Raw genomic sequence first — 20,685 nt, forward strand, 5'->3', positions numbered from 1 at the left:
AGGCGGACGTATTCATTATGCGATGTATAGCACACTCTCCACAGCACATTAGCATACAGTATGGAGAGTATATTTAAATTGAAAAATAATCAAAATCTGGATATTTTAAACAAATTGTTGAAAATGGTGCACGTTCATTTCGATACAGGCTTAATTTATTTTGTGCATACTATCGAAAATGTTTTTAAGCATATCTTCTGAAATGTAATGTATTTTTTCTTTAATGTAATTCTTTAATTCTTCTATTGTTGTAGGATGTTTAGCAAACGCAACTGTTTTACAATAACCCCAAAAGAAATAATGCTAAGCACTCAAATCAGTCGACATGCTGGTCCATAATCCTGTGCCTGTTAAAGTAAACAAAATACCTTACATACTAAAAATCCAATCTTCATTTCTGCCTGATCCGCTCAGATAAATTTACCCAGACATGCTATCTACTTATTCATGAAAGTAAACTGAAAACTTCAGCTATATGATGTTTTGAAATAAATTGCAGGAGAAAACGTATCACCCTCTGAAAGCAGACATTTGGTCAGCAGGATGTATAATATATGAAATGGTAACTTCAAAACTTCCTTATCAGGCACGCACCAAAAGGCAAATGTTGAAATGTCAGTGGAAAGCACAAATAAATTTTTCCAGGACAGGCATTAGTAAAAGATGTCAATTTCTAATTAGGTAAGTAAAGTTATAGATTACTTACGTTTTAATTTTATGTTAAGTTAATACTTACATTGTGTCGCATTGTTTTTCTAACACCAAATTGTTGTCATGTCATACTTCTGAACACTAATTGTGTTCCTACACGACAACTTAAGTCGGATGATACGCAGAATGGATGGCTACTGCATTCGACTCCCACTAAATGCCATAGGTACTCAAACTTATCAGGATTTCTGACACCACCATTATAATATTATCTTATAATTGAAACAGATTGACTGTACTTTGTTTCCAACGTTCTTTCTCATTTTATCAACCAGCAGGACATCATACAACAAATTTTGATGCAGAAATAATGGCTATTCATATCTCACTCCAACACCTACTATACAGAATAGATAAATTTCAAAATGCTGTCATTCTCTCTGATTCTAAGCAGCATTATATGCAATAAATTCATATAAAATGATGTCAATCCAAATTAAAGAATGTCACAAAATGATCCAACAACTTCAAAAACTACAGAAAAGAATTCAATTGCAATGGATACCTGCACATTGCGGAATTGCTGGAAATGAAACTGCTGACTTTCTTGCCAAAAAAGGATCCAATTTAATTCAGAATACAAATACAAGCCTAGCTTTTACAAGTGGACTGAGGGGACAGAGTGGACTGAGAGTAAATAGAGTAGACTGAGAGTAAATAGAGTGGACTGAGAGGACAGAGTGAACTGAGAGGACAGAGTGAACTGAGAGGACAGAGTGGACTGAGAGGACAGAGAGTGGACAGAGCAAAATAGAGTGGACAGGGAGTTCAGAGAGTGGAATCAGAGGACAGAGTGGACTGAAAGAACAGAGATTGGACTGAGAATTCAGAGTGGACTGGTAGGACTGAGAGCACATAGAGTGGACTGAGAGTGGATTGAGAGAAAAGTGAGGGGACTGAGAGGACATAGAGTGGACTGAGAGTTCAGAGAGTCGACTGGTAGGACTGAGAGTGGAATGAGAGGGAACAGATTGGACTGAGAGGAGAGAGAGTGGACTGAGAGCACATGGAGTGGTCTGAGGTGACAGAGTGTGGACTGAGAGGTCAGAGAATGGACTCAGAGGTCAAAGAATTGTCTGAGAGGACAGAGAGTAGACTGAGAGGACATAGAGTGGACTAGTAGTTCTGAGAGTGGAAACAGAGGACAGACAGTGGACTGAGAGAACAGCGAGTGGACTGAGAGGACATAGAGTGGGCTGAGAGTTCAGAGAGCGGACTGGTAGGACAGAGTGGACTAAGAGGAAACAGACTGGACTGACAGGAGAAACAGTGGACTGAGTGTGCAGAGAGTGGACTGAGTGTGCAGAGAGTGGACTGAGAGGACATGGAGTGGCCTGAGAGGACAGAGAATGGACTGAGCACATAGAGTGGACTGAGGGGACATAGAGTGGACTGAGAGGCCAGAGAGTGGACTGAGAGGCCAGAGAGTGGACTGAGATGGACGGGATTGCAAGATTGGCTTTCTTTTGAGTTTTTTTTTTTACAATATTGCAGTTCTTTTTTAGATCACATTTAAACTATTTTAACACGTAGATTTAACATTGTTAATAAGTGAAGATACAGCATTAACAAAATAAGGTTATTCTTTTCAGTTGTACTATATCAAATATATACATGTCGTCATAATGAATTACATACAGACCTAACTTTCCTTTGCCCTTTGGTCGAAGTTGATGACAATCTATTGCATTAAAACTGTTCTGCAAAGAAGCTGAATATACGGTATTGACCGGAGGAGACGGTGAGTGATGATGATCTGCTTCTACGGTAGGGGATCCTCTGCCCTGCTGGCTGTGCTAGCATACGTCTCCAACGGAGATGGACAAGTTTTGCTATTTCAACACTGTCACCTGGAACATAAAATATCACATACTGTTACTATGAAGAAATATCTAATTCCTCAGACATTATTCTCTCTGGACGAATGTCTAAATTATAATTACAATTAAGAGTAATATAATTAATTTGTCGGGTTTTGATAAATTGATGTTACCAAAATGACTTCAAAATAATTAAAAATGACCTATACTTGACAAAAAAAATTATACAATAAAATTTTAACAAACTTACTCTTGTATTAAAAAATTAATATCAGTATAATTTTTACCAGCCTCATGGTCAGAGCTTCTGGCTATAGTTCATGAGGTCCCAGGTTCGATTCCCGGTTAGAGCACAGGAATTTTTCCTTAAAGGGAATTATTCCTGTGTTCGTCCATGGTCTGGAATTTAGGTTAAGTTTAGATTTAAGACCTCTCCTGGCACTACATTATCATAATCAACCTATCACATCATCGGGGTAATGTAACTCCGCCTTCCAGGCGCTCCAACCTCAGAAGTGGGTTACAACTAAGCCACAGCCAGGAGAGAAGACCAGAAATGTCGAAAAGACAACCTGGTGGCATTGGATAAAAAAAAAAAAATAATTTTTACAAAATTTAAAATAATTATGAAATGGGTCCCATCAGAGAGAAAGAGGAGAGGTCGACTAAAGACTAAGATGGAAGGTGTACAGGCAACAATGATTAGAACAGGATTGAGGCCTGATCAATGGATGGACAAGGGGGGAATAGAATTTTTTTCCAGGAGGCGGCATGACATCAAAAAATATATACAGAGTGGAAGTAATCTAAGTGTGCAAATTTTAACAGTTTATTCCTTGGATAGAGTACTATAAAAATTCTAATGCCTTATTACTGTAGTTTCAAATGAATACTTTTTCTCACAAAAAAATAACCTTTTCCTAAAGGTTAACACTGTTTTACTGAGTAAGTATTACTGCATATCCGTACAATTCTGATTTTTAGAGAAACTGATATGCATCAGTGGCATGCAGTGCGATTTTATGTGAGGGAAGCAATAGTACAAATTTTTGGTTTGGAAACTGTATTAATTATACCCAAACATCTGTTGAAGTTACAGATTTTTTCTGATAAGGCTAGTTCTTCCAAAAAAGTTGGTTTATATCCAAGGCACTTAAAAACATTTATCTTTCTAAAACTGTGTTGTTTAAGTAGATTTTGCTGGGTATTGAGTCTCTCCCGCGAAAGGCCATAATACACAATCTAATTATCTTAAATCTTTGAAGATACAAGAGAAAAAGTTTAAAAGATAATTAACAAAATTTCTCCATACTTATACCTTCTACTCAAGTGATGAACTGTTTATACTTGTAAACTGAATCAATCTATTTACTATGTATTAGATTGTATCATTTTTTACATGTTCCACATTTCAACAATGCTGATATAATATCTACTGAATATAATAAATTAAAATTAAATGCAGTCCCTCATTTTGCCAAACCAATAGAAGACAGTGTATTACAAACAATTCTGAAGCAATATTACTTCATTTCTTCTTTTAAAGCCCTGCATAGGCTTTTTAATTTTCGAGAACAAGTCTTAATCACATGCACTCATATCTAATGAATTTCGTGAATGTTCAAGACTGTGGTGACCATGTGACAGCGAGACTTAATGTTCAACACAATAGGGCCCAACTCGTAGAGACGGTCATTTACAACATAGGCCTACTACTAGGCATAAATGATGTTCCAAGAATGTACAGTAAAAGTTGCATTTATTCGTGTTTCGGGAAGTATAATGTGCATTAGGATTATCCCTTCGTAATCCACCGTCAATGGTTCTGCACCACTCAGCAACTTCGTGGACAAGATAATTCGGGATGTCGCCAATCAATTGACTGTCTTTAAGATGAGGCTCAAATAACACAGCCATGTCTCTCATCCATTATGATGATGCTATTGAGGAAGGTTTTACCCTCGCGTTCATATCGTTGCCTGAATGCAAGAACTAGGTAACTTGATTTGTTCTATTTTGTGACATTGCCTATTTACTTATTTATTGCACTAAGGAATTTTTTTTTTTTTTTTTTTTCCCACATTCAGCAATTTATTGATAAAGTTCCAAAACAAATATGTTTTCTGCCTTTTCGTATTTTAGTGTCAATTCAAATAATGATGCACAAATATTGTTCATGTCCAGCTGTCAAAACAATTGGGCACAGAGACATTAGTGTAGGTTTAAGGAAGTCAGAGGTTGTGGAAAAGTGCATGTTATTCACTTAAAAAGGATTTTGGCGTTCTGTGTTTCTTGTAGAAATTTGCATTGTATTGACCAAGACACTTGATGAATGGATTTTCACTTGAATTTGCACTGTTATAAAACTTCTTAACTTGTTCACGTAATGAGTCTTTCAGAAATGTCATGTCCAAATCAAAGTGTATTTGTGCATTTGTTGTGTACCAGTCTGAATTATGTATTATTCGGAGCACTTTATTTTGAACAATTTGAAGAGGTTGAAAGACTGTTTTTGGAATATAACACCAAGCTGGGGCAACGTAAGTTAGGATTGGTAAAATCAGCATTTTGTAGAGCATAACTTTTCTTCTTAGACTGAGAACAGGAGATAACTAAGGAATATGTCTCGTTTTCCTTTACGTATTTGTTACATTGGAAAATAGATGTCGCTAGTATCATTCGATCAGTTACCTAGTTCTTGCATTACATTTTGTGCGATTTTTTCTATGCTTTAAAAGAGATAACTAAAAAACGCAAATTTCGAGTTACCTAGTTCTTGCATTCAGGCGACGATATCATTCCACATGCACTCTGACTGTCTCCATGCCAGATTTCGCCTTCAGTACGACTTTGTGGTACCAATGAGCAGAAGCTTTTTGCATTTTTAACTCTTCTAACTTTGTATAGACACGAAAATCGTCTGTAGCTGCATTTAGATTGGCAACAAGCCATGATTGTTTGGCCAAACACCTGCATAGAATTGGAATATGTCAGTCCCCTAACTGCCCATTGTGCAACTCAAACCAAGAAATGGATTCGGAACACCTCAAAATCTGTGCTTCAGTGGCTGGTCATGATAATATCTTTGAAAAATATTGGAGTGCAAGAGGTCAAATGACTTTATTGTCAAACGCCTGGCATTAGAAAACAACAACAACTTTGTATAGACAGTCGAAGGTGCAATACCAATTCTTTGGATAGTGTCACATTCACTGAGAGGTGGCCTAGTGACTAGAGCGATGAACTTATAATTCTGTGGACCCGGGTTCGATTCTCAGTGTACACCTGATTAATAACTTGTGTCCTGGTAACAAAAGAGTTTTCTCCAGGAGCTCTGGTTCCCCTGTGGCATCCCAACAAATCTTCATCATCATCTCATCACATCATGGATGTAGCATAGACCACCCTCCTGGGCAATGGTTCTGTCGATAAATTGGTCTACAAACAGGCTTCATAAGGGAATAGTCACAGTTGAGAAACAAAGTTGCATTCAGTTGTCTATAAGAAGTGGAGCTAAATAACAAACTTCTTACCTTGTGGGAGCGTTGGAAACAATGAAGTGTCCAGAGTGAATGGCACTTCTACCTCATTGAAGATTCTCTCAGCTGTGAACGTTTGGTTGAATGGGACACCTTCCACTAGCGAAGAGTTGAGGGCATCAAGGAACAGATTCCAGCGAGGGAGGTAGTAGTGAGACACAACACCTTCAAGGAGTACATGAACATAAATTCGTAAATTATACGAGTCACTTACATAGAAAAATCAACTCAACTTAATGCATTTATTACAAGAAGCTTATTTCAAAAGTCATAACCATTTTCTTCTTCGGCTCTCATAGCTCCTAACAGGAATTTTTAAATATAACACTGAAGATTGCAACTTCTGATACCAAATAACGTCCACACATGAGTTATGTACGAGTTCAAGGACGAAGGGATTCAACTCAGTCACTGACATCATCTGTCAGGTCTTACAGGTGTCCCCACCTTTCCAGAATATTACTGGGAGTATTAAATATTGCCTTACAGGTGTCCCAACCTTTCAAGAATATTACTGGGAGTATTGAATATTGCCTTACAGGTGTCCCAACCTTTCCAGAATATTACTGGGAGTATTGAATATTGCCTTACTGGTGTCCCAATCTTTCCAGAATATCAATGGAAGTAATGAATGTCATACAGGCACCTTTCCAGAATATCAGTGGGAATAATGAATATTGCCTTACAGCCAATCTTCCCAGAATAGCATTGAGATTAACGAATATTGTCTTACAGGTGTCCTAATTTTTCCAGAATATCACTGAGAATAATGAATATTATCTTACAGGTGTCCCCACCTTTCCCGAATATTACAAGAAGTAATGAATATTGCCTTATAGGTGCCTCACCCTTTTAAAAATATCACTGGGAGTAATGAATATTGTCTTGCAGGTGTCCCAATTATTTCAGAAATGTTATTCAGCTCTTCAAGGCTAGGGCTAGCAGAAATTAAACACATTTAGTTATCACATTTGGAGATAATAAAAAATAAATATTTCTGTGGTTTTCATCAGTTCCTCAGGGAGATGTTCTATATGATGTAAAAGCAGTTAGAAATTAATTTTAGGGTGAAGTGTAGAATTAGCTTCATTTCTGTAGGAAAGGCATATTCATTTACAAGATATTGTAACAGGAGATCTGTGGCTTTCTGAGAGAATGAGATTTTTAATAATAAAAAAAATTCAAACATCTCTTCCTATTTTTTTAACTTTCAATTGAATAATAAATAATATGATGTCCATTACTTCTATTTGCAAGCTAATATAAAAACTCTTCGTTTCAACAATATAATTTATTAAATTGGCTGACATACCTCCCCACTGTTTAGTAGCATAGTCCAAGATCTCACCATGTGGCCCCCACAATGTAATCTGATTGCGAGCATTGTATTCATACAACTGCTTCTCCTAGAAAGACAACAAGAATGTGTTACAGAATTCAAGCTACATAATAAAACTTCACTGCACCATGATTATCTAATCTTTATGACATGCCAATCTAAGGTTACTTATGAAATTAACAATAATAACAAAATTATTACATCAAGTTGATTCGTATTCACAGAGCATATTATGCAAGTGTACATACACATGCACGCACACACAAACCTCAAAATAACCAAACCAGATACGATACTTCGAATATTTCTCAAGCAAGAGAAACACTCCAAACAGAAACTTCTCCTAACACAGTGAACTACCTAGTTAAAATGCACTGTACCAAGTCAGTAGTGCCGAGAGCTTTAGCAGCCTCTAGCCAGCGACCCAACAAGAAGTCCTTATTTGAACTGAGCACTAGGTCCAGATCAGCCAGTAAAGTCCGAAGCAGCTGAGCATTCTCTCTGTAACACAACAACACTCTATGTTACTTTTGTGCGAGATCGTGCGTATTTGCTTGGTTTCTGCACAAAACCAATCTGCGGAAAGTCTAAAATTCCACAGTCATATTTCCAACCTAACATGCATAACAATTTCCCACTTCTTACCGCTTAAGCGACATATTGATTTTACTGCTTTAGGCTTTTAACATATTATTTTTAGAGACGCTCATTATAGTAATAATTATAAATTGGAAACTTACCACTGCAATTTCACCTAAATTTCACTGTTAATTATTGTTTTTAAATATTTGCAAAAATTAAGTAAACTCTACAACTCCACTAAAGTTACTGCATTCGTGATGCAAGTAACATTAAGGAAGCCGTGAAAAAATCAACAAACTTGCCGATGTTATTACTGCAATATGTTATATAAATAATATTGTTAAAATATTAAAATGAAAAATAAATCATTACATAACCTTACCGTTTGTTTTAAGTTCGCATTTATAGACTGGGGGGGAAAAAAAAGACAGACGTATATCATGGCCTGCTGGAGTATAGTAAACACAGAAAACATTTTAAAGCAACAATGTTGAAGATAGATATTTTTGTTTTGCAAATTTGCCGTCATTGAACAGAAACCAAGATGGAGATTACATTGCAACTAATTAGAAATTCCTCTTTCAGGTATGTAATAAACGATCTTCGCACAAAATAATGTACGATACACGAGCGGTATGTTTTCTTTCAATTCTTGGAAATTAAAAAAGCTCAACTACGTTTCGCTTTTTCAAACTTTTCCTTGAACAGAAAACTTCAACATACCGCTCTTGTAACACATATTACTATTCCATTATATGAATTAAATACTGTGGTATTACAAAAAAAAAGCCACCATGGTGGCCCAGTGGCTAGACCACTCAGGCTTGATCCCAATTTATAACTTGTGATGGGCAAACCCGTGGTCCAGGTAACATTGAGGTTTTCTATGGAAGCTTCAGTTTCCCTGTGGCATTCCAACAAATCTCCTTCAATAGGCCTATTTCATCTCACTGCGAATGTAGTGTAGACCAGCCTCCTGAGGCGCATCGTGGGCAAAGACTGTCGGTAAATTGGTCTACACAACTAGCTTCATATGGGTGAAAAGACAGACATTCAAATACCCGCTATTAGAAAAAAACAGTTTTGAAAAATTAATTTCTAGGTTTTCATGGGAAGTACTACTTTTCAGTATCTCTAACAATGAACATGGCATTTGACTCTTCCATGTCCATTTATGTAAAATTTTCTTTCCAAACAATTGTTTACTAATGCTTAAAGATATGTTGATATAATATATGGTGGTGGTAATAGTAGCAGTAGTATTTTTTAAATTTAGAAATCTTCTCACTATTTGTGAGCTGCCACAAGGGACATATACATATGTTTATAAGTTCATTCAACCATTGATTTTGTTTTAACAAATGAAACTCCCACAAATACATTTTCAGATTAGTAGAAATATAACAAATTTTAAAGACAGAGATAAGTATTACGAAAAAGTAAAGAGTGCTAATGAACTTAGTTTCATTTTGATGCTTTAGTAGAGCAATTGATTCTTTCAATGCAGCTAATGTTACAATCGGAATAATATGTAGGTATTCCAAGCCTCTTAAACACATCTTTCACGAAGAGAGTAGCGGTACCTCTTGCTCCAACCAGAAGTCTGATTACTTCAAGCTGATTTAGCAGGTAGTTTTGGAGGTAATAGGAAATGGTGAAATTGTAGATATTCTTTTTTCCTTATATATTTCTGCTGGCTGTTCTTCATTCGTTTCGAAACACACAGTGGGATCAATTATGAATATCAGATCTTGTGGATTCCTGGAAAGTTATTATATCTGTGCATCGTGTACTGCCAGTAACGGAGAGACCATGTACTTCTTCAAAGGTGTTTTATCGGCATCTTTAAGGGCAGTGGCTATAATTGATCGTATTTAGTGGTGTCTAACATTTTGCAGAGCTTCGCCATGTGGACAGGATCCCAGGACGTGTGCAAGAGTTTTAAGCTCGTTGTGACAAACACTACAATGGTTGACCTGAGATCTTCCTGGCACAGCATGTACTGCAGCAACATTTCTAACCATTTTAATGCCATCGTACCATTCACTGTTGGAGAGTCCATGTTTCCAAATTCATTTGTTTGCTACAGGATATTACTATTAGTAGTAGTTCAGCTTCTGAGTTATTCAGCATCAAAATTCAATGTACACAACAAATGGCAGATGAATTCTGCCCCGATCCCTCTACCAAGAACAGGGTTATTTTACATGCTGTAAATATACGATACAGGACTCCTAACTTTACTTCTCTCCCAGAGGAAGCTATGCTAAGGACTTAATCACATTTGATGGGATCTGAACTAGCGATCCTTGGATTCAACAGGCAGTATGATAACTGCGAGTCTACCGAGGATGACTATCGAAGAAAAAATTGTATTATTCCTGATAATAAAATTACAGATAAAGATCAGCAAATTAGTTGATATAAGAAACAGTCAGCCCCAGCGTAGCTCAGGCAGTAGCACATTTTCCTGCTGATCTAGAGTTCGGGCGTGAGTTCGATTTCTGCTTCAGCTGATTATCTGGTTGAGGTTTCTACTAGGTTTTCCCCAACCATAAGGCGAATGTCAGGTAATCTATGCCGAATCCTCGACCTCATCTCGACAAATACCATCTTGTTATCACCAATTCCATCGATGCTAAATAACCCAGCAGTTGATACAGCGTTGTTAAATAATAAAGTAAAAAAAAAAAAAAAGAAGAGAGGAACAGTCAGTGAATTTTGCTTGAAGCCCTATCAAGTTATGGAGAAAGTTCCTTCACACATCATAAATGTACAATATAGATCTCTCAGCTTTACTTCGGTTCTGTAGAAAGTCATATTATAAACATTTCATTCTCCTTTCAAGAATGCAACACTCTGAGCATAGTTTAAATCCACGAACTTCAAATCTAAAGGGGCCCATACTGCAGAGATTTATCTATCATGCCTGTAGGTAAGTCTGTACAAACATAAATCCACTGTCTTCTCGTATATGGGTGAAAAATATTGAGATTTTTGGCCTTAAGGTAAGTCTCCAAAATTCTGGGGCTGTTTGAATTTTTCCCGACTTAGTGCTTTCTAAATTAAGAGGGAGAAAAATTAAACATCGCAACAAATAATAGTAAGAGCATGTGGTCGATATTTCATCATTATTTCGTATTGAGCACTCCTCTGTAGCGAAATGGCGTTAAGCTATGAAAGTATAGATTCGAGAAACTATTCTCAAGTATTTCTATGAATGCAGAATCATGAAGGAATAACATTTCTCGAGTGATTGCATTTCTCCACGAAGAATTACTGATTTCAATATTTGTGAACTATAAGTCTAGGAGGCAAGTCGGACATACTTCCTTGAAGTGTAAGTCTGTACAGGTCTCCGAAAGTCTTTGCGTGTATGGGACCCTTAATGGTGAACGTGTAACAACTCCATCATCAAGGATGACTTTAAGTGAAAGTTAGCATATGAAAAATGAAACTCGGTTATCACTGGAAAGTGTAATATTGATCCATATTAAATTCTGTCGCAAACTAGCTGTCTATAGTGGGTTCAAAGTTTTGATTAAAAATGCCTCCATATACCGTAACAAGAAAGTCGATTTAAATATTATATTCTTTGATGGAGTACAACAAATAAAAAAATATCTTTGCTGAGAGGTCGTCATTGAGCTGATGAAACTAAATGTTTGTATTAATAAATCATTTTCCATTTCAATTAAATCAAAATTACATATTCAAACATCGATTACTTTAAGAGTTGCTAGACTTTTAGACTATAAAGTAGTAAACATACTGGAAGATGGTAATGTTGCCTTCCCTGAAAGCAGTGACCAGCGTGCCATAAAGTTCACCTCCCTTCACCTGCAGGATCTGCCGTGTTAGGTCCACTAGGTCATGCTGATAGTTGGCTGCTTCATGAAACTGCTCTGAGGCGTCCAGCAACTCGTCCCATGCCATTGCAAGCTCTGTGGTATTGTACCACACCTAATATGCAACAATGAAGTTAGTTTATTATGATTCTCACATATATTAACAGGTATGGAAACAACAGCAAAGGGGACAGAAGTATAAAATAAACTTGTATCATTATAAAGTTATGAAATGAAGCTATAATCAATGGAAAAACAAGAATTAAATTTAATAGTGCAGTAATGCATATATCTTTTGGAGTTAAAAAAAATCCTTTTTTTCTCCCTGAGAAAAGAGACTCGGAATAATTAGAAAATTAAATAAAAGGTATATTTCCTTAACATTAATCATTTAAGTGATGGTTACATTTCAGAATTACAAAGAAAATTAAGCTTCAAATGTATAGTTCACTCAAGTAAATTACGTTATTGTATAGGCTTTTAGAATATGTTTATCTTTTAGTAATGAAATGTTAAAGGAACTACAAAAAAGACTGTCTCCTGTGGTAAAGAAGTGTCAGGACATTACTTACTCTCACAACTGATGACCAAAAAACATAAAACAAAATTTTCAATAATTCAGGAAAAGGAGCCGTGCTTAGAAAAATCCTAAAATTAATTCCATCTAATTACAAACATTTTGCATCTCAAAACACTTTTTAGAGAAATAAATAATTCTATTCACTATAATGCACAATGCTGCAAATGGAACTAATGTTATAAGCAGGGAAAGGATTTATATGTAAATACATATTTACTTATAAAGCTAATATAATTTATATTTTGCATTATCTTTATGTTTCACAATGTGTAGGGTTGAAAAATCCTACTTTTATTTTCCATATTTTTCCATATTTTAGAGTTTAGTACATATTTTCGTTAATTTCCATATATTTTCCATATTTCATATAAAACAGTCCATATTATATTAGGTTTAACAATAAAACAAAACAAAATTCCATTAACTTTTAAAAATACATTTCAACAATAGAGATTTAAACACATGTTCAGTAATCCCTTTAACATCAGAGTTATTTGAAAATTAGCAGTCCTATCAACAATGGGAAAGTAAGTTACAAAACTGTATTAATTTAATTTAAAATTTTTAACAGACTTCAGTTGTGCAGCTCAACAGTTAAATGCCAGTCAGAGTACACCAGTGGCGGTTATTCAAGTGAAGTACATGAAGGCCACCTTCACCCCTTTTTTCGTGCTTTAATAAAATATGTTTTATCAATAAATTAAAATAAAATGAATTCTTCACTAAACCATATTTTGCTCTATTTTTTAATATCTTGTTCGGCTTAATCCGCTCAGTTAACGTTCACTGCAGTACTTCACACGAACCCCTAACCAGCCAGGCCACGTGGCTAGCAGACCAGCTGAAGGTCCGAATGAGACTTTCCTTTTCGCCTTCAGTACACACACCCGGTTGCCATGACAACGAGTTGCTTACTATGAATTACCGGTCCCTTTTGCGAGGCTATTATGAAGGCCTGTGGAGCAGGCATTCATCTCCTTTCTCTATTCTTGAAAGACAGAATCTCTCTCTCGTCCAAACATTGGATCAGGGTGGCCAACTGTAATATTTTGCAACTAAATAAGAAAACATAAAATATTTTGTAAAGAAGTTAAATATTGTTTAAATTTAGTATATAACGTATATATTTTGGTATTTTTAACGTTAGCACCTCTTGAATATTATGTTTTGTATGGATTTTGAAATAATTTGAGTACCCTGTAATAAAGAAAGTTGGCATAACATTTGAAACTACGTTGTACATTTGACCCGCGCTGACCAACGATTTCGCTTTACGTATTCTTTGTTGTGACAAGTGCAGCGAAGTGTGAAGGTGTTACTACGTGTATTAATGCGATGAAAACATGAATCCGTTAAACGATTTAGTGTGTAATCTTTTGGAGACACCGTTCTCTCGTTGGTGTGCAGAAGATAAGCAAGATATTTTAAAATACCGCAGAACAACATGTCACATTAAGTGAAACGTGGTGGTCGGTCATACAATATTCAGTTTCAAGACTCGTGGTATGCCGATTGCAACTGGTTATGTGGGAGTCACTATAACGAGAAGTTATATTGTTGGCCTTGTCTTCTTCTGGGGAACACGAAACTCGCTTGGGATTCAACTGGATTTTGCGATTTCAAAAATGTCAATCGCGGTCTTCACAGCTATGCAGATTCAGCTGAACACATTAAATGTATTTTGCAATTAAAGGCCCTGCAGAAGAACATGAACACCATTGCGGATGCACTAAAGAAAAGTTATAGGTTATACGTAAGTCAATTTAATGAAAACGTATGTTTAAATAGACTGGTAATGCACACCGCAATCGATACGGTATTGTTTCTAAGCAAGCAGGAATTGGCTTTTCGCGGTCATGATGAATGTATTTCGTCACAGAACAGGGGGAATTTGAAAGAATTATTGGGTCTCATTTCATTGGCCCTATGAAAATTAGAAATCACTATGAAAAAATTGGGTCTGTTCTTTCTGGGAAATCTAAAACGATTCAAAATGAAATAATTGATTGTATTTCTGAATGCATCAATGAACTTGTAAGAGATGAAATTACTAGTGCCCCTTTCTTTTCCGTTCAAGTGTAAGTTTTCTGTTCAACAGAATACTGCTTTGATTTAATCGTAGCTACTGATTTTACTGGATAGGTAAGCTTATATTGGAAGTTGCATGTTCCGAAGTTGATTTAAAATATGAATACAGTTTATTTATTTTATTTTATTTATTTATTTAACCTGGTAGAGATAAGGCCATCAGGCCTTCTCTTCCCCTCTACCAGGGATTACAACTACAATATAAAGAATACAATTATAATTATAATTAGAATTAATATTGAATTTACAAATACAATAAAAATCAAAGTACTAAAAGAATTAACAGACTAATAAAAGCTAGACAGTTCATTGTAAAAATTAAGAAGAGAGAAATTTTTTTTTATTAACTAAGTAAAACTTAAACCTAATCTACGCAGCAAGAAAATGCTTAATAAGTTTGCTTTTGAACACTACTAAATTCCGACAGTCTCTGATGTCACTGGGTAGGGTATTCCACAAGCGCGAAAGCGAGATAGTGTATGATGATGAATACGATGAAGTCTTATGTGTTGGTATGGCTACGGTATGGTTTACGATCATGATTGTGATTTTGAATTTTGTTATGGGTCCTATTTCTTGTGTACTCTTTTAATTTGATGTGTTGTATAAAATGTGTTAGATTTTGTCTTTTTTATGTCATGTGGACTTGTGGTTGTTTTATTATGTTGTGGTATGTATTGTGTGGAAGTTTTGCTGGGACAGTGAATTCTTCGGGATTAAGGGGACGTAGCTTCCGAAAATGTTGAAAATTTGTTTATTTTATATGCTGTGCTTTTCATAAAACTTAAGAAAATGGTGAATCTATTACATTAATTCAATATGACCATCGTATAGGTTACAAAAGCATTCGCGACGTCACGGCTATATAACGATTCCAGGAAATTATCTAGAATTCTATTGACCTTCACCTAATTTATCCGGCACGAGCCGCCACTGGAGTACACATAGGTTCAGTTTTGTAAATCATACTATAAAGACGGTAAATATGCCAAAAGTACGTCATTCAGTCAATTTAAAATCAAAACTAACAAGTTACATTTCAGAATTTAAAGAAGATGGTTTATCAACTGACAATAAAATATTATTTTGTAATTTGTGTCAGTGTGCAGTATCATCTACACAAAAGTTCCTGGTGCAACAACACATTACAACTAGTAAACATCAGGCCAACAAACAACTAAATTCCAAGCAGAGACAATTGTTTTTAACACAACCAACAACATCGAATGTAAGATCTGAGTTTAACATCGACCTGTGCCGTTCTCTCATCTCTGCTGATATTCCTCTCTACAAACTAAAGAATAAGGTCTTCAGGGAATTCCTTGAAAAATATACTCAACATACAATCCCGGATGAGTCAACACTTAGGAAGACGTATGCTCCATCCATCTACGATGAGACAATACAGAAGATAAGAGATGAAATTAAAGATAGTTCAATTTGGGTTTCCATTGATGAGACTCCCGACAAAGAAGGTAGACTTGTTGGTAATGTAGTTATCGGTTTGTTAAGTGAACAATATTCTGAACGAATTCTTTTACATTGTGATGTTCTAGAAAAGTGCAATAACAAAACTATAGTTAAACTGTTCAACGAAGCTATGGGTATCCTGTGGCCAAAGGGTATTATGTACGATAATGTGTTATTCTTTATTAGCGATGCTGCCCCTTATATGGTCAAAGCTGGACAAGCATTATCTGTTGTATATCCTAAATTGACTCATTTCACTTGTGTGGCGCATGCATTTCATCGTGTGGCAGAAGTGGTCAGAGACAATTTCCCTAAAGTAGATTTGTTGATTTCATCAGTGAAAAAAGTATTTCTCAAAGCTCCCAGTAGAGTTAACGTGTTGAAAGAAATGTACCCTGAAATTCCATTGCCACCAAAGCCAATTTTAACTAGATGGGGTACATGGCTAGAAGCAGTTGAATATTATGCCGAACATATAGACTCTATTAACAATGTTCTCCTTGCATTGGACTCTGAAGATGCAGTCTCAATTGATACTGCGAAAACAGTTACCTGTGACATAAGTGTGAAGAATGACTTAGCTCACATTCAGCATACATTTTCATGCATCATAAAAACGCTCAAAAGTCTCCAAAATAGGCACCTTTCACTATCTGAAAGTTTTGAAATTATAAATAGTACTGTGGAACAACTGAATCGTGGTAGAGGTAAAGTTGCAGATGCAGTAAGAGCTAAGGTGGACACTGTACTTTCAAAAAACCCTGGATATGAAGAACTACAAAAGGTTGTTGCTGTGATGAGTGGTGAATCAACAGTGAAGATTAACTTGGACTTATCCCCAGCAGACATTGTGAAATTGAATTATGTACCAGTTACTTCTTGTGACGTCGAACGCTCTTTTAGTCAGTATAAATCTATCCTCAGAGACAATAGAAGAAGATTCACTTTTCAGCACTTGAAAGAAATGTTTGTAACCTATTGTTATGGTAACAGACAATAAAAATTGTGTTTTGTTGAAACTACATTGGAAGATAAGGTACGTCCATTATATTTTTTGTTTAGTTTGATTAAAATGTACCAATATTTAACGTACATAGTCATTTTTTTATAATTTTAAGTCCATATTTAATTCCATATTTTGGTAAAAATCCATATTTAATTCCATATTTTGGTAAAAATAACTACATATATATTTACATATTTCATATATTTTTAGTCCATATAAATCCGTTCCCTGGTTATAAGACATGCACTGATGCTGCCATCTATTGGAAGTGAACATGATTCTAAAGATGGATTGTTTTTAAGAGTGCTACTTTGCTGCTAATTGAGAACATAGTGTGAGCTAAACTATATGTCTCTCATTTTACTTTATTTAATATAAAATAAGATCATTTTCTGTAATAATGTGCATGGCTGTTATTGGTTGGGGAGAGAGGAGTGGACAATGCCTCAAACTAGAAAGCAAATTCAAAATTCAGAACAGGTAAGAAGTGTCAATTTCCTAACCTACATCATATAAAAATATGTACTGAACTCTTATAATGGTGAAATATGTAGAGATAGTACTTCCACCATGAATGCAAACACTTCTTAAAATGTACTGAATGCAATAGATTTATACAGAGAAAGAAGAAGGAAAATTATGTAGAAGCCAAACACTTGCCACAGGATGCAGATAAGACACAGAACCAAACGTCTGATGCCTTATTCTATTGAGAAAGGGAAACTTTAACCGAGACTTATGAAAAATACACATAAACATACAGAGAGGCAAAAGTATGGTGCCTTATTCTATATCTTTAACGTATTTGAGACTTACAAAACATATGCACCATATTTTACTAGGAAAGAGAGTGAACTTATAATACAGTAGTAAAGTAAGATAACTTTCTACAACTTCACTCACAAATTCTGTGGACCCTAGTGATGGACGTAAACATATGATATCTGCACCATGCATGTCATAATCATCCTGTGTGCAGTTGTACACTCCACTCTAAAATCAAGGAACAAGCGAAGTTAATGTAGCATTCACAAGCATACTGGAGTCAGCTGGATGCATAGGTTAACTCTCCAAGACAGCATGCTAGAAAAACAAGCTTTAAAACTTGAAATGTTTTGTAGCATTTTCAGAAACGAAACTTACTTAATACCTTTCAGTTCTTAATAGAATTTTAAAAAATCGATTGCTATATTTAAAAAACCTACAGAGTAAATGAACATTTCTTCCGTATAATATCTGAAGGCAAAAGAAATCCTGGCAAACCTTTGAAAAGATGGTACAAGTCCACTGCATTCTGATACTAAATAGGCAAAGAGTCTTACAAAAAAGAAGGAAAGGAAGAAGATTTTATAAATCATCAACACCAATGTCACCGTGTTTATAAACTTGTTGCTTTCAATTTATAAATTGCTAAATTTCCGAAGTCCCTAATATCAGAACTGTTGCATTCTAGTAAATGTAACAATAAAAAATACCTTTTTTTAGTGTTTTATATTTTACAAAGTTGGTATAATATATTTTTTTTTTGTTTCCAGGTAATTGTAAACCACAAAAGAAGTAAATTAAAATCATCAGTACCAGTTGCAGAAGACACAGCCCTGCAGTATATATTGACTACACTCCACCTCTGGCTACTAGCAACAGGCATCTGTAATGAACACCGATCAAAATACCCCTCATTTCTCGTGAAAAACAACAACTGAATAGACTACAGTGGACTATAGTGGACTTTATGTTGTCAGCAAACAGCTCGATACATTAGGAAGATTGACTGATTGAAGTAATTGTTGAGCAAGCTTAGAAGAATATTTCACAATGGTTTTACTACGTCAAAGAGAATTAAAACTGTTTTAATTTATTTAGGAACAAAATCACTAGTAAAGATACAATGTTGTTGTTTTCTAATGCCAGGCATTTGACAATAAAGTCATTTGACCTCTTGCACTCCAATATTTTTCAAAGAAAAAATACAATGTAGATATAATAATCACAACAACACCAAAGGCAATATTGAGTGTCGTAAAGAAATTCAAAGAAAAAAGCAATAAGCATATATTAATATGAGCATGTTACAGAGTGCTTTTCTATTCGTTCAAATGTAATATATATATTTTTTTATGAAGTCAGTTATGTAAGTCAATTTACTGACAGAGTCATTGCCCAGGATGCGCCATAGGAGGCTAGTCTACACTATACCTGTGAGGAGATGATTATGGAGATCCCACAGGGGAACCGGAGCTTCCCGGAGATAACCCCTGTGTTACCTGGAGCACGGGCTTGCCCAACACAAGTTATAAATCAGGGATACACCCAGGATCGAACCCGGGTCCACAGGATCAAATGTAATGTAAAAACGTAAAATCTATTTCTATATCATTGAAGGCACAAAGTGATTTTATTAAATGCTACAAACCATTTCTTTTTCAGACAACAGATTGATGGGATTACCCATTGACGCATTCGAAGGTTAGGTCTCCGACAGATGATGTATTTTCCTCGCACCTTCCTCGATCCAGTGAAACTGTAAACACCTGACTGAAAACATAGCATCGAGTGTCAAATTGACTTTCTCAACATACTATTAAGCCACAAAATGAATTACTTAGCTCAACAACAAAGCCCATGTGTACTGTTTACATTTAAATTTATCTAAATGGCAAAATTTCCTATAGTATTCTATACAGTGGAGCCAGTCAATTGAGCCCTGATAATATTAGTCAACATTGCTAAGTTTTACTTGTAAAGCACGTGGTGGTCTGTTTATGTTGTGAGTTGAAATTGCCTTCAACAGCAATGTGATGATATACAGTAGTTACAGTTTTGTGTAAATAGTTAATGGTAATAAAACCTTCAGTACAGCATAGGTAGCTCATACAATATCACATTGAAAGGTAGGAAGGCGAAAGCACGTGAGTATGTTGAAAAACTAAGATATTATATTTCACAACAGGGCAGAGTTGTTACAGAAATAAAGAAAATCAGCAATGAAGGTTCACTGCTTATGATCTGCAATTTTTTTAGTCACTTACTCAGCAAATGCCGAAAACAACTCTGTCTGACTCCACTCCAGATGTAACATATAAATTAGGTAAATTCCTAACAATATGTAACAGAAATAAAATTCAGAAATGTTAATAATACTGATATTGACGTACAGACACAAAAACAGGGCAATGAACTGTTTCAAGAAATAAAAATGGAAACCAGAGAGGAGACATTTTTAAGATTGATACATCGCAGACCAAAAAATCTGAGTGCTCTCTACTGGGAAGCAAAAAACAAAATGGGTTAAATGATCCCAAACGTGGCCATTGAAAACCAATCAATCACATCACATACCAAATTCAATCATTTGAACAGAAATATTAGAAAAGCCAATGAGAAACAGAATAACTGAACAAAAAGGTATTGAATTACAAATCAAAGAGATGGAGAAATGTTGAATATTCCAAAGCAATAGCAGGCGATACTTTCTCTTCTTGCACTACCTTGGTTCGGATATTTATATAATTTTGATATTGTTATTGTTGTCGTCATCCTTTCCCTCCTGTGTTCTCGGAATTTTTTCATCATCCAGAATTTTGGACTAAAAAGGTCATATGGAATAACTTTTTTCAAGTTTATTTGATAAGTTCAACATAATCAAATCTAGAAGTGTCCAGAACAACTGACATGTATGTTTTACAGAAAATTTCGTTGGAA

The 20,685-nt window shown here is 35.3% G+C and overlaps 1 protein-coding gene across 5 annotated transcripts in view; it reads right to left on the reverse strand.

Moving 5' to 3' along the window:
• Positions 1-1,254: 1,254 nt before the first annotated feature.
• Positions 1,255-20,685, reverse strand: part of Naglu (N-acetyl-alpha-glucosaminidase) — a 47,712-nt gene continuing 28,281 nt past the window's right edge. For 3 of the 5 annotated variants that reach the window (XM_069816255.1, XM_069816256.1, XM_069816254.1), the window contains 6 exons: positions 17,887-17,976; positions 11,764-11,954; positions 7,790-7,910; positions 7,383-7,476; positions 6,065-6,235; positions 1,255-2,561 (listed from right to left, as the gene is read on the reverse strand). In XM_069816255.1, the coding sequence (XP_069672356.1) occupies positions 2,401-2,561; positions 6,065-6,235; positions 7,383-7,476; positions 7,790-7,910; positions 11,764-11,954; positions 17,887-17,976 (828 nt within the window). In that variant the 3' untranslated portion in view covers positions 1,255-2,400. Of the gene's footprint in view, positions 2,562-6,064; positions 6,236-7,382; positions 7,477-7,789; positions 7,911-11,763; positions 11,955-17,886; positions 17,977-19,431; positions 19,519-20,685 lie in introns of all 5 variants that reach the window. The other 2 variants (XM_069816258.1, XM_069816257.1) reach the window with 1 other exon arrangement.

Source organism: Periplaneta americana, chromosome 17 (genome assembly GCF_040183065.1).
Source record: "Periplaneta americana isolate PAMFEO1 chromosome 17, P.americana_PAMFEO1_priV1, whole genome shotgun sequence".
NCBI lineage: Eukaryota > Metazoa > Arthropoda > Insecta > Blattodea > Blattidae > Periplaneta > Periplaneta americana.